The 13,847-nt window shown below is 41.0% G+C and overlaps 1 protein-coding gene across 2 annotated transcripts in view; it reads right to left on the bottom strand.

Annotated features, from left to right (window-relative positions):
* Nucleotides 1-13,847, bottom strand: part of CLMN (calmin) — an 80,317-nt gene that overhangs the window by 16,057 nt on the left and 50,413 nt on the right. For both annotated transcript variants that reach the window (XM_075029902.1, XM_075029904.1), the window contains exons 2-7: nt 10,705-10,766; nt 8,012-8,107; nt 6,390-6,473; nt 3,697-3,789; nt 2,212-2,402; nt 205-398 (exon numbers count right to left, since the gene is read on the bottom strand). In XM_075029902.1, coding sequence (XP_074886003.1) covers nt 205-398; nt 2,212-2,402; nt 3,697-3,789; nt 6,390-6,473; nt 8,012-8,107; nt 10,705-10,766 — 720 coding nt within the window. The remainder of the gene's footprint in view (nt 1-204; nt 399-2,211; nt 2,403-3,696; nt 3,790-6,389; nt 6,474-8,011; nt 8,108-10,704; nt 10,767-13,847) is intronic.

Below are 13,847 nucleotides of genomic sequence, written 5' to 3'. Positions count from 1 at the left end.
CCAAGGAGCTTACAAATATGACTGGAAGCACACGACTATAAGCCAGTAACCAATTCATTTTTATTATTCTTACCAATCAGCCCAACACACTGATCACATTAACAGCGTAATCACTGGGAGGTTTTTTGTAGGTATCACAATGCAACATTCATGAATTCATTACAGTTTGAATGTTACCCAACAAAATTGATGTAGGCATTTTACCTTCTGGTTCTAGGAGTCGAGGAACACCCAACTTATTTTGTGCTATGCTGAAAGCATCCTCCAGGTTTTCTTGAGATGATTTCTCCAGTGCTTGCTTCATGTCTACCAACGTACAGTCTATTGCTTTTATGATAGCTAAGAAAGCAAGACCACTCCTCCAACTGCTGGCAAAGTCCTGAACTGCAACACCGTACCTGAACAGAATTACATACAGTTTACATGGGTGGTACTGTTACAAAATCCAAAATAAAGGCATCATAATTTTCAAAGACTCCTGAAAGTTAAAAGTAAGGTTTCTGAGTTGCACTAGTCACATCTGAGATCTTTTTGGATTTCAAAACACACAGAATACATCCATAAAACACAAGGATTCACAAACTGGATCAGTATGGCTAACAGCTGACATCAACCTGCTAGTAGGAAGTAGTTAGTAAAAACAAAGTCCTCAAGAACTCAGCAACCACATTTAACATTCACAAAACCAAATGTCTCTGTGATTCCTGTTTCTGTTGCTCTCCAGCATTTTAATGCCAGAGTTTGGGAAGACTGCCAACACTTAAATATTTAAACACATAAGCATAAATGATTCACATTCCTGTGTACTTGGCCTTCTATAGCCGAAAACTGTGCTTTGCCAAATGCAAATGGTGTCAGTATATGTATAAACCGCAAGTGTGTTAGATGCCCAAAGTTTTGGAGGAAAAAACAACCATCAAACTTGCAATGATGAAACACAGCCCCAGAAGAGAAAGTTCTGCACAGGTCATTGGATAACAGGATTATAACGACGCTATTATGTTTTTAATAGACCAGTTGCAAGAACAATTTTCTCCTATTAGATGTTCTCAGTTTGTACTCTTTGACTGGACTGAAAAGTCTATGGCCTTTACTTCTCTGGTCCTCACTTTCCTTGTACCACCTCCCTGTTAGTGACAATATCAGAATTATTTTGGGACTAAAACCGTGCTTCCTCTAAGGTCCGCACTGGCAGCAGTGAACTACGGATCTCAATGGGACAAGTTTATCTGCACAAGCACCCTTAGCTTCACTGGAGATAACCAAGGGATGATGTGGCCCACAGGACCAAGTATTTAAGATGTAAATGTGTATCTTCAACACTAGACACAGAACATTTGTGTTCACAGGCAGATTTGGACATATAAATCCATCAAGAGACAAAAATGCCAAATATTCAGCTATCCAACTTGTATAAGTAAGTTTGACCCTTGCCTTCTTTAAAACTCTCTGGCAGCCATCACTTCAGATAATAATATATGTAAAATATACTCCAAGCATTTACACGTGCACTATACATCTCACGCTAAAGTTTTTTAACCCAACAGTAACTCTACCAGGTTAAAGCATTACTAGACAAAATGCTTTGGTGAAATAACTACTTTTTTATTGAAGAGGAGAGAGTCTTGTGGAGCAAGGGAACTGGACCCAAATGTTACACATTCATGAGAAGCAACTCAAGGTTCACCCCCTTCCCCTCTTTAATTCTGAGGAAAGAGGGACTCTTAACAGGTGCTCTGTCCTTCAAGGCACTCTGCAGCACCCAGAGAAATTCCCTCAGGGCTGCTGCTTACTTTAAAAGGCTGTTGCTGAATATATTTATTCAATATATTTATTTTTTTCAGTTCGACCCTTGTTTATGCCGACGCTTTAATTAGCAAAAGATATCAAGTAGACTGCACGAAAGCCGGGGGGCAGGGGAAGGAGGGAACAATCCTGTTTTAAACAGTGCCAAGCAGATTAGTTCAAGTTAACATTTAACGCTCAAATCATGAAACCAGCAATGCATACGGCTTCAAGGTCAGACGGCCGCTGTAGACACATGGCCGTTGTGATATACCCCCCTGCAGAGACCGTACGCTTGCGAACTTCAAAAGCAGAAGAAGCCACAGCACACAGTAACGCACACACGGGGCAGAAGAGAGAAAAGAGACTCGGCTTCAAAAGGGCAGGTGGCAAAACACCATTTTATACAAGGGTTTGTTAGCTTACTTTCTGGTTTTCCTCTGAACCCAGATTAAAAGGGCTCTGATGGCTTTCCGCTGATCCTTCACCGTAATGGACATGTTTCTCTCCACGCTGGGAGTGCTGGGGTGGGATGTGTCTGACTCCGGACCGCTGGGCCCGGAGGACAGGCTGGAGGAGGAGGAGTTCCTGTTGAGGTTGCCTGTCAGCTCCTTAATCTGTAATGAAAGGTGTAATGTAATGTAATGCAATGCTCTGGTTTAACACCAGCTGCACGGAGAACTCGGTGCTTGTTTTCATGCAAACTTTAAAGGTAACAGCGCCGTAACTGAATTTTAAGAGGTAATTATAGACCTGGCCATCGTAACTCTTGACTTGTATTGCGCAGGCGTGCCAGCCAGCAGCAGCCCAGCTGGCAACCCCAGGAAACAGACAGGGCAAGGTATCAGTTCAGGCTGAACTGAGCAAATTCGGATTAAACAAAAAGCAAAAAACGTGTCCTTGAATGAAAAATTAGTTTCACTAGAATTGTTCTCTTCACAGGACTTGCTTGAGTGAATATTTTTAGTCAAGAAATGGTGACCTGCAGCAGCACTCCTGTCCTTGGTCAGGATTGACATTTGAGCCCAAATTATCCACTCTGCTGCTCTTAGGTCCCCCATGCCCTCTGCTGCCGGGGTGACAGATTCTGGTCGCACCATCTCTGCCTGCGAGTCCGTCTGGCCAAACTGGTGCTGTGCAGCACTGTTCAGCTTGAGGAGCTCAGCCAGGGAGAGAAACCCCAGTGCAACTTCCAGATGATTTTTTAAACCTATAGCCATTTCTGAAATGACCCCAAGAGAATGAAGGAGCCTCACAGTCTTACAAGAGTTGCAGAACCCTCCCTCCATCTCTCTCTGTTCATTAGAATTTGGTATTGTCTAGAAGGTCATTTTCAAAATACATGTAGGTTAGGGAGCAGTTTTAATCTAAGCCTGGGGCTAAACCAATTTTCAGGCTCAAATCAGTTTTATCAGTTCCAAGCCCTTCAAGATCTTTCATTTGGCCATCTACATCAGTTGTGAATTTTTTCCATGATGAGTAAGTCTCTGGAGATCAGTGATTCTGCATGGAATTTCCCACTAAATTGGACCAAATCAAGAAAAGGTTATTGAAAATAAACTGTGACCTGGAATCAAACCCGAGATGTTGGTTCAGATCCAGGGAATCTGGAACAGAACCCTGGGAAGGCACAGGAGAGAAGGTAAAGTAGTAATCCAAAGTTCTAATTCTGGTCCAAGTCAAATGAGGGCTTGAACTGTCTCCTATTTACACCAAAACAGGTCCAATGAAGTAAAATGAAAGCAGCTGCAGGTGTAAAATTAGTATGTATTAGGAGGGAAAAGCCCAGGTTTAGCATGCTTAATTATGTTCTTTAAGATTAAAAATCAATTTAAAAATCAATATTCAGCTGGAATAGATTGATACCATGAAGACTGTTCACTTATGATCAAAGTATTAAAATTTTATTACCTGAAAAAACAAGATTATATTCCATATTAGCCCAAGTACCAGGGAAGAATTTCCATCTGCTATTTCTGCTGCATCGATGCTAACAAGCTTTACCTGTAGAAGAGACCATAAATTCAGAGCCAAATTCAAAGAAGCAAGCTAAATGCAAAAAATGCACCGAGACTACTGGGTATGTCCAGAACACTTCTGCCACTGACTGGCCAGCCAAAAAGCAATACTGAAATCTTGTGTTAATGATAGTTTTCCCTGATCTCAACCACCCTGCTCATGGAACTCTTATCTCAAGCTCCCATCACAGTCTGCAAAACAGAAGTGAGCCCAGTTCTGCAGCCTCAAGACCACAAATGTGTTTCCTCCATGCAAAAATGGAACAAGATGGTGCCCCCTCCAGTGGATCCTATTCTTAAAAAGTAGAGAGTCACTTCTTGTACAAAAATGAAAATCCTAATAAAGGCTGCTTACTTCTGTTTTGCTATGCATACACAGCTTGTAACAGAGTTCTGATTAAATCAGTTAGCAAAAGGATAGGGTTGCCTACTCCAAGCAAACTAGACTTTCCCACAGTGAGGTTTCTTCCACCTGATAACACCAGGATGTTATTCTCTTAGACAACACAGAGTTGGTTTTGGCAAAGGTCATGGAGGAGGGACGAAGCAAGGAAGCTGTCAGTACTGCACATGGCACCCAGACCGAGTTAAAGCCCAGCATACAGCCCATTTATCACTTGGAAATCCTGTACATGATGAATCAGTTAGCAGTGCTTTACCCTGCTGCCCCAGTTCCACAGAAGCGTACACTGATGGGTTCCACCCACTGTGGTTTAATATCTAACCCTGAAGATCTTGGCAGCCAAGGCATTTTGCCAACACTTTCATCACCACCCTTCACTAACTAGTTTGGTTAGACTGAAAAAAGGAAAGCAAAATAACTTTTTATCTAGTGGTTTGCACAACAGTTTTCAATCTTAGCAAGAAGATACCTCTAGCTGTCGTATTTCAAGGCTCAGATTTCTTGCTAGCTCCAAGGTATTTGGCATGGGAAAACCTTTAAGACCTAGTACATCTGAATAGCAGTTTCTCCAAAATGGGGAGCAAGTGGCATTTATCATTAAGACTGTTCTCAGTGTCAGCTCTGTCCTCTTACTGCTGCTTATGTTTGTCACCCAGCCCAGTAGAGATACTTGGCTAGAAGATACTGACTGCTTACTCTAAGGAAACAAGAAATCCACAGAAAAATAGGTGTTTTAGCACTACTAATTAAAAGGCTGCCTGTGTCCAAGGCTCCTCCTCCCTGGCCCTGCTCATTGAGGTTCTAGATTGTCCCCTAGCGAGGTCCTGGCAACCAGACACGCTTCAGCTGCAGCTCTGCAATGTGTTGATGTCAACAGAGAGAAAAAATCTCATCTGCCAGTGGGCCTTAGCCGGATTTGGGTAGAAAGCATCAACTGGGAAACTGCTAAGAAATCTGTGAACACGTAAAATACTTCTTAGCAGTTCTCTAGCAGGACATGTAGACATAGACGTTGAGGGCCAGATCAGCCCCTACTGGTGGAGTTTCCAAAAGGCAACTGGAATACCTGGAAGTTACTGGGCAACTTCTTGACCTTTCACATCCTCTCCTGAGGAAAAAGGCAAAGGAGGTTAAACCTCCCACATCTACAAGGTCGTAAGAGATCTACTGAGACCCCACATCACACTCATTCCTGCACTGAGCTTTGCAGTGACTCTCCTGCATGACTAGCACTGCTGCAGGATCTCTGGAACAAGAGCTAAGCTCATTGCAGGGAAGCAGCAAAGTGACATCAACTGCTGTTGTGGCATTCCATGCAAGGCAGGGTTTTGCCCCTGCGCACACACCGGATCCCTCCTCACCCATAAAGTTTAAACCCTGCTTTAGTCCTTTATAGGACATAGTCCAATATTTGTTTTCTGTTTCTGAAAGATCTAGGTATACCATGTATATGAGCTGTTATATGGCTAGGACTTCTCTCGACCCCATTACTTTTCAACATTTTTCAAGAGCAGAGAGTTTTCAAGACACAGGCCACATCCATAGGGCTTTGGAATAAAGTCCTAATGGGAGAAATAAAAATAGGATGAATCATTTCAAGCTACAGGGTCTGTTCTTGCTTGATCACTTACAACTTTAGGAAGTGATGTTGCCGTAGTGCCACAGTGACTATGAGGGAAGTTATATCCTTATAAGGGTTTGATTCCTGGAATTATGCATTTATGTTATTTATCATGTTCCCAGATTTAATTTTCTCTTACCTTTGACTCATGATTAGCTGCTGCAGCAGTTTACCAGATAAATACATGATATGTAATACTGAAAGTATTTCTGATGGAAGAGAGTCATCTACCTTCAATGTAACTGAAGTAATGCGACTAAGTCCCAGTTCATAAAAATTACTTGCATTTCTTTTTATTTTCTTTTAATATTGGGTTACTGATCCTTTAATCCTGTTGAACTTTTACATTATAAAATGAACAAATAATCCTTGTTTTAGACTCTGTCGGTGTTCTCATTGTGCATTTTTATGTGGCTTTTCAGTCTTGCTGCTAGGGTAAGTCACAGTGCCTTTAAGTGGTACATTCCTCTTATGTACATGCAATGCATCAGACTAATTACAATTATGACAATTACAATTTGCAAAATACATCCAGAGAAGACCAGCCTTTGGAAATACTCACATTACTGTCCTCCAAGAACTTAAGTGCTTTGGCTATGTTGTTCAAACGAAAAATGCGATGGGTTGAAGATTTGTATTCGTGCATCTAGAAAAAAATAAGAGCCACACTGTTTTTAAAAATGGTGGAATTATTCACCACGTCATACGAAGCTTAAAAACCTACAAACACAGAGGCAAAATAAAGCTAAGGAAATCTACCTATGTAAAATTAAGGCCATCTTCTCGGACCAGTAAAGTGCTTCAACTACGTGATCTGCCCTTGCTGTAGCAAAGCAGGGTTAGCAAACAGCTTTCCTGCTCTCCAGAAGTTATTACTCTCTTGGACCTGCCACGTTGATTATTTATATAATCACTCCCCAACGACGTTCAGTCACAGGGTCAAATTTAGCTGAAAATTCGTAGTAATAGAATTTTTTTGTCTTGCATTAAATTAGATGATGCTAATTAGGAAGAGTGAGCAGTTTCCATAGCAGGCACAGGCAGGTGGAAGGCAGAAGCCTCCACTTTGGCAGAAATGAAACAAATTCATTGCATGCCTGTCTGCCTGTAATTCTACTTTGGCACACTGTTTTTATCACATGCGTGCTGGAACACCTAACTGTCAGCATAAGTTTGGCCAGCTGACCTTACTTCCTTCCCTGCCCTCCTCCCTGACCTCCTGGGGCACAGCCTAGGGTTTACGATGATGTGTCTCCCCCTTCAATTCCTTTCCAGCCTGGCTCACAATGCAATCTGTGTGAATGCACACAGAGACACTGCCACTTCTGCTACAGCTCCCCAAAACTGCAAGAATATTAAAAAAGAGGCGGTTCTGAGTGTACGACCACAGTGGCCGTTCATGCTGCAGTATGCAGATGGTTCGGTCACTGTAGAGCATCACCAGGCGATTGCAAGTGCATCTGCAGTGGTGAGGCAGCTGCAGAACAGGAGTCTCCTCTTACCCAAGTGTAATACCCACACAGGAGAGCGCACTTGCTGACAAGACTGATGTAGAAAGAAAGCATTAAAGTCAACTGTAATTGGTCATTTGTATTTGCACTAGGTGTCTCCATTTCTGGTATGTGGAACTTTATACAGCTCTTACAAAGAAAGGAGGAGAGAAAAAGATTCTCATAAGTGAAGCTTTGCCCTTCTGATTTAGACCATATCAGTAAGACTAATGGAACCTGAGCCAGGATACCAGAACTAAACTCACAACTACACCAAGCATCAGCACACCTATTAAGTGTCATAATGATCTTAGACAAAATAGAAACAGAATTTATGGATTAAAAAAATAATATAGCAAATATGTCTGTTCCTGCTAATGTGACTTGGGTGATCTCCAAATGGAGTATGTGAGCATTAATGTATTAAAGCCTTAAAAAAAACTGAGGGGTAGGAACATTTACACTGATCACACACCATTTACACCTCATTGTTATATATTTCCTTGAAATCTAAGTTACAACTCAGGACACCAGACTGTAACATAAGGAAATCACAACAAAGTTGCTGAAATTCTTATTACTATACAGAAGACACGGGACCAAATTCACCCTTATTCCTTGGATGTCCTTACACTGTTGCTCCTAACACACAGAGCTCCATACCTATGGAGGTTTCTTGCTCTTGTATACATACCAGCTTTTGTCCTGACAGGACTTCCAGTAGCGCCATCAAGATTTTGCCATCTTGTATATCAATAAACAAGTCTTTTACTTTCAGAGGAGGCTTGCACTGTGAAGAAAAAAAAACAGGTAGCTTTTAAAGCAGTACTGCTTGGTAAGTCACCATGATTTCCAGAGAGTAAGAAGGAGAATTTTACAAGACAGAGGTCCTAGAAGTAAATCATAGCCTGCAGGAAGAAAGGGCTGACTATTCTTCACATCAGTGGCAATTCTGTCCTAGGAATGTCGGAGCTAAAACTGAGATATAGTACTCATGTAATTGAGATCAGACAAGGACTTATTTCAGATTTTCCATAACAGAACCTCACCCTAAATACTCTGCCTAGGAAGTGACCACCTAAGGATTGGGTGCTGATCCCTCAGACTAAGACAAGTCCAGCAGAAGCAAATCCCATTTTATGCTGAAATAAGACTGTGGTCCAGCTGGCCACAATGTCCTGTCTCCTCTGTAAGGTTTCTGCTGGTGCCATTCTGCTTCCCAGTATTTTCTAAGTACTTTAAATAGCAACTTCTTGTATTGTGTCTCTCTCTCCTCAGCAAACCTCCAAAGGGAACCATCTCCTCACTTTACTGAGGTGTCTGATGCTGTGTGCACTGAGGCACACAGCCAAGTCAGCTCAGGCCTTAGGGGTAGTCTCAGCTGCAGCAATTATGCTCTGTTCAGGTGTCACTCACTCACATGTCCCTAAAGAGCCCAATCTTTTTATCTGTGGTTGGGCAATGCACTACTGTTGGATTAAACACTGCTTCAGGCAAATGGGGACCATACATTTTTGTTACTAGTCTTTAATCTAGCCAAGAGTACTCAACGATGCTCCATACTGAAAGAAAGCAAAGTATCATTCATTTCAAAATTAAATAACCTATCTGAAAGCCTCAAACCCAAACCTTTTCTATTCTTTCAGTACTTAAGACAAGAACAACCAGAACTCGGAAGATGCAGACCACTCCCAATTATCCCATGACCAGCAGAGCCAGCTCCTCTCAAAAGATGACCCAAATGGGATGGTCTCCTCTAAAAGGGGACGCACCACACCGTAAGTTTCCTGAAGAAGTACAAGAAGACTATTTCATTGCTGCCTTTAAAAGAAACAAGCCATTCTGCAAGAAGTGCTTCTTTGAGGATAAAGGCAGAAGCCACCTTCCTCAGTGGGTGTCCTTAGGGAATCACCTGTAATTAGAGAGAGCTTTAGTGAAGCTCTCATTATTTACACGGGTATGTTTATTATGCCACTTCCAGGAAAAACACCAGTATAGCAGCAGACTTTTGTCCTTTCTTCAGAAAAGCATTTTTCTTTGTTGAAGCAGAGAGGAAAAAAACTTGTATGCACTCCAGAGAAAACAGTTCACCTGCCCACAAAGTTTCTAAGACTTCATATGCTTGGCATGGCAGAATTAACAGCACCCTACAGCCTTTTCATGATCTAATTCCTTCTGTAAATCAAAGACCTTCTCCACAGTCACATATCTGACAACCCTTTTTGACAACTTCCAAAATTGCAGTTATTTTAAAGCCCTAGAGCCTGATTCACGAAGGCATCATGTAACACTGTCTTTGTTCTGAGAGACCTTTGGGAGCAATTGCTAGTCAAAACATTTCCAACTAGCCTTATTCTGATTTTCCAGTGAGATTTAAGAGGATCCCTTTACTCCTTCAGCAACACTCACTGCAGAGTAGTGGACTTAAGCAGCTATATATGTGATGCCTTTCTTCTAAAACCCCTTTACTTTACTATGTCTGAAATGCAATCACTTCCCAAGAACTACAGGAGCTAAACTGAGTCAGCTTGTAGCCCAAACTTAGTTCCAGTCTGTACTTCATGAAATTTAGCCACAGATACTAAAAGCGTGGTGAATCTCAAATCACAGTCCAAGCTGGGTCTTCGTCTAGATCAGGAAGCTGGTCTCATTCCTTGATCCTGCACTAAGCATTGCTGCTGTCTCGGTAATATTAAGAATTTTTTTTTCTTTTCATCCTCATCAGCAGGAAAATTGTTCTCTGGATGGCAGACTACTCAGGAGAGTTAGTACTTATCTACTATCAATAAGAACAGTAAATTAGGTTTAATAGCCATATTATGGTATGATTAAGAAACAATTACATCTTAAAAATATCAAGTGATGTCCAAAAATTAGTTCTCCAGTGTAAGTGGATATGTAAAGATCCCATCATACAGCCCCCACAAAACACGACTGACAAGGAATTAATGTTTCCCATCTGCAGATCTGGGATGAAGCCAGGTTCTGAAGAACATCTGTCTTTGGCCATGATGCCTCAGATATTTGAACTTCCAGTCCAGGGAAGAACACAGTCATCATGACCTCAGAGCAGCCTCGACCACATTTGATTTTATGTGGGTACGTTCTGTGGGAAAATTCTAGTCTCATGATAATAGTCAGTAGCATTAAAGACTTAAATGCACCTGAGATGAACTAAAGCCAGCCAAGCATTCGTTGTGCCTGAAAAGCAATTTTAATTTACTCAGAAATATGCTTTCAGCTTTCCCTCATTCTCCTCCAAATGTCCCCATACGCATAGAAGTCAATTTTGTTTCTAAATTTTAACTACTTTAAAAGGAATTAACTGCAAATCTATCTATGGTTGTGTCCTTGTATCTCAACATCAAGACTGTTTGTCAGTCTTACCTTTCCCAAATGTAGGTTTATCCATCTGGTAAAGGTCCTCTTCTGTACATTTTCCCGTTCCACTAGAAATACCAGAAACAAAAAACAGCACTTAAGTTTCCACAAGAGGGAAAGCTGGTAGGAAATTTCAAAAACCGATGCACAAAAAAGTCAGAATTCATGACAGCCCTGTGAATAAAACAAATATATTCCAAATTGGGAGATATAAGGTTGAGCGACAGTGTTTTTTATTCAACTTCTTTGCCCAGACATGATCTATACGCTTGTAGATGCATTCTAAAGGACGTAGGAAGAAATCTCTCTTAGTTTTGCTGTCTTCAATGTAGCTTTTCAGAGGTGAACATTTATGTGTCGTCCACAGCTCTCCAGTGATGTTAGCCTCTCAGCAGGCAGCTTGACCCTTCTATGTCAATTTATAGGATTATTGCTCCGACACCCTCATGCAAATTGGGCTGGCCTGGATTCCAATGTACTTACTTGCATACACAAGGAAGCAGGACCGCATTAGCCAACACAACAATTTTGTCTTCATTCTTATGAATGGAAAAGCCTCATCAAATCTCATCTTACCAATCTCCTAACTAGTGCATTTAAAATCAAAACTCCAAGTCCCTACATTGAAGAATCATTTCATTTCTATTGCAGGAAGACGAGGAGTGCCTGTTCCTTGCCAGAAGTGCTGTATGCTAGGTGCTGTACAAACAGCTCTTGCGACAGCTGAAGAGTTTTTAATCACATCTGCCATTTCCTGAATCCATTTCCATAGCAAACTACAGCAAAAGTGTAAGGGGAATCATATTACTGACCAACTTTCTTTTACCTTCTAATATAAAAAAGTAGACCATATATTTAATATAAATGAAGTAGACTGACACAGTAATATTTCATTTTAGAGACAATTATTCTCATGTGGTTCTCAAATTTCACTTGAATTAAGGAAATCTGGCAATTTATGAACAAAATCTATTAAAACTAGTTGTATGCTGTATTTCAATTTACTCATAGAGCATATCAAATATATTTTTAAATCATTTTGTGTTTCTTCAGCCCTACAAAAATAGCTAACCTATCTGCTGGGAAATCACATTCTGTAGAAGTCTGGTTTGTTTTTATTGGTCAGACTAATTATAGGCTAAGTAGTAGCTTCCGTAAATCAAATTTTAATATTGTTCTTTTTGATCATTTTAACTGAAGGGTCAGCAGCCTCTAATCAGATGTATAATTGTTTTCCTCATTTTGATGCATTGGAATAGAGCTTTCAGCATGAATTACATTTGTCACTGATGGCCCTTCAGGCCTTTTAAGTCCTCTTATTCCTGTAAAACCTGATTTTATGTAAGATTGGTTAAAAAAAGTCATTACCCCTTAAGTGCTTTAGAAAACATGGAAAATGCCAAACTAATTATTGCTGTTGGCTTTTCTTTTAAAATATCTTAGAAGAATGTGCACAGATTTGAAACAGCTCTCTACAAATGAAACTGTAAATTATATTAGGGTTCCAGAATATCTGTAAAAAACCCACAGCATTTACCACCTACAAATCTCAAAGTACAATAAACTAAGAGACGTGACACATCTTTCTTGGTCTACCCTTCCTTCAGCACCTTGACCCCAGAACTGGCTTTCCATGCACTCACACATCCACGGCTGAGCAGCAGAAGTGCTATGTGTCACCTAGGGTGTAACTTCCACAATCGATCAGTTAAAATTAACTTTTCAGGGTGGGTGGAGGTTAACGTTAAGCCAGATCCGTTCCCAGATACACTTCTTTATGTTAAAATACGTGTGTTGGTGCAAAGGGGAAGGCAGAACAGGCGCAGGAGCTAGCGGCAGGCAATGGGGCCACCTCTTTCTTAAGCTTGTCCGAAATGCTCAGGAATGCTCGAATGGGCAGTGCCAGGTTTCGGGGAGGGCAGGAGACCTTACCAAATGGGCTGGATATACAGACTTCCAGTGTCAACCAAAATCAAACAGGAAGCACAGAAGGGTACACAGAAGCAAAATTAATGTTTTCTGATTTCATCAGAGGCTTGGTTTCTTGGTTTTGGATACTGTTTTTCACCAGTCGCTTCGGCAACCTTCATTTTCACGGTCAATAAGGATGCAAAAGAGAGCTGTGTTTATTTACAGATCATCCATAAAACTGAGCACACATTGGCTCCTGATTTTGCTGCAGAAATTCTGCCATCGATGCAAATTAGAGTTGCACATATGCCTGAAAGGATGGGTGAGCCAAGATGGTATTACTGCTCCACAGAGCTAACACACCAAAAAAAAAAAAAAAAAGCAAAAAAAAAAAGCACTTTCAGGAAAGTACTTGCATATTGTCCCGCTTTCGGCTGGGATAGAGTTAATCTTCTTTCTAGTAGCTGGTATAGTGCTATGTTTTGGATTTAGTATGAGAAGAATGTTGATAACACACTCATATTTTCAGTTGTTGCTAAGTAGTGTTTAGACTAAGTCAAGGATTTTTCAGCTTCTCATGCCCAGCCAGCAAGAAGGCTGGAGGGGCACAAGAAGTTGGCACAGGACACAGCCAGGACAGCTGACCCAAACTGGCCAAAGGGGTATTCCATACCATGTGATGTCATGTCCAGTATATAAACTGTGGGGAGTGGGGCTGGGGGGGTCACTGCTCAGGAATGAACTGGGCATCAGTTGGCGAGTGGTGAGCAATTGCATTGTGCATCACTTGTTTTGTATATTCCAATTCTTATTCTTATTGTCATTTTTATTATTATTATTATTGTCATTTTTATTATTATTATCATTATTATTATTTTCTTCCTTTCTGTTCTATTAAACTGTCTATCTCAACCCATGAGTTTTACTTTTTTCCCCTGATTCTTTCCCCCATCCCACTGGGTAGGGAGGGAAGGGAGTGAGCAGCTGCATGGTGCTTAGCTGCTGTCTGGGGTTAAACCACGACACATATATACACAGGTTTCTGATACTAATCAGTGAACATTTCTACAGCAAACAGCCTCTTTCCAGTAAGAACAATGACCCCAGAATGGACACTATTTGATTCTGTAGTAGTCTAAAGCAATAGTAACTGGATGGGGAAGAGGAAAGGGGAGGAAATGTGTTTATAAAATCCCTAAGGCAGACAAACCCTTAATGCAGTCCATATGCTCTACGGT

The sequence above is a fragment of the Buteo buteo genome, chromosome 6, assembly GCF_964188355.1.
Source record: "Buteo buteo chromosome 6, bButBut1.hap1.1, whole genome shotgun sequence".
Lineage (NCBI taxonomy): Eukaryota > Metazoa > Chordata > Aves > Accipitriformes > Accipitridae > Buteo > Buteo buteo.
This window is presented reverse-complemented; position numbering and strand designations above follow the sequence as displayed.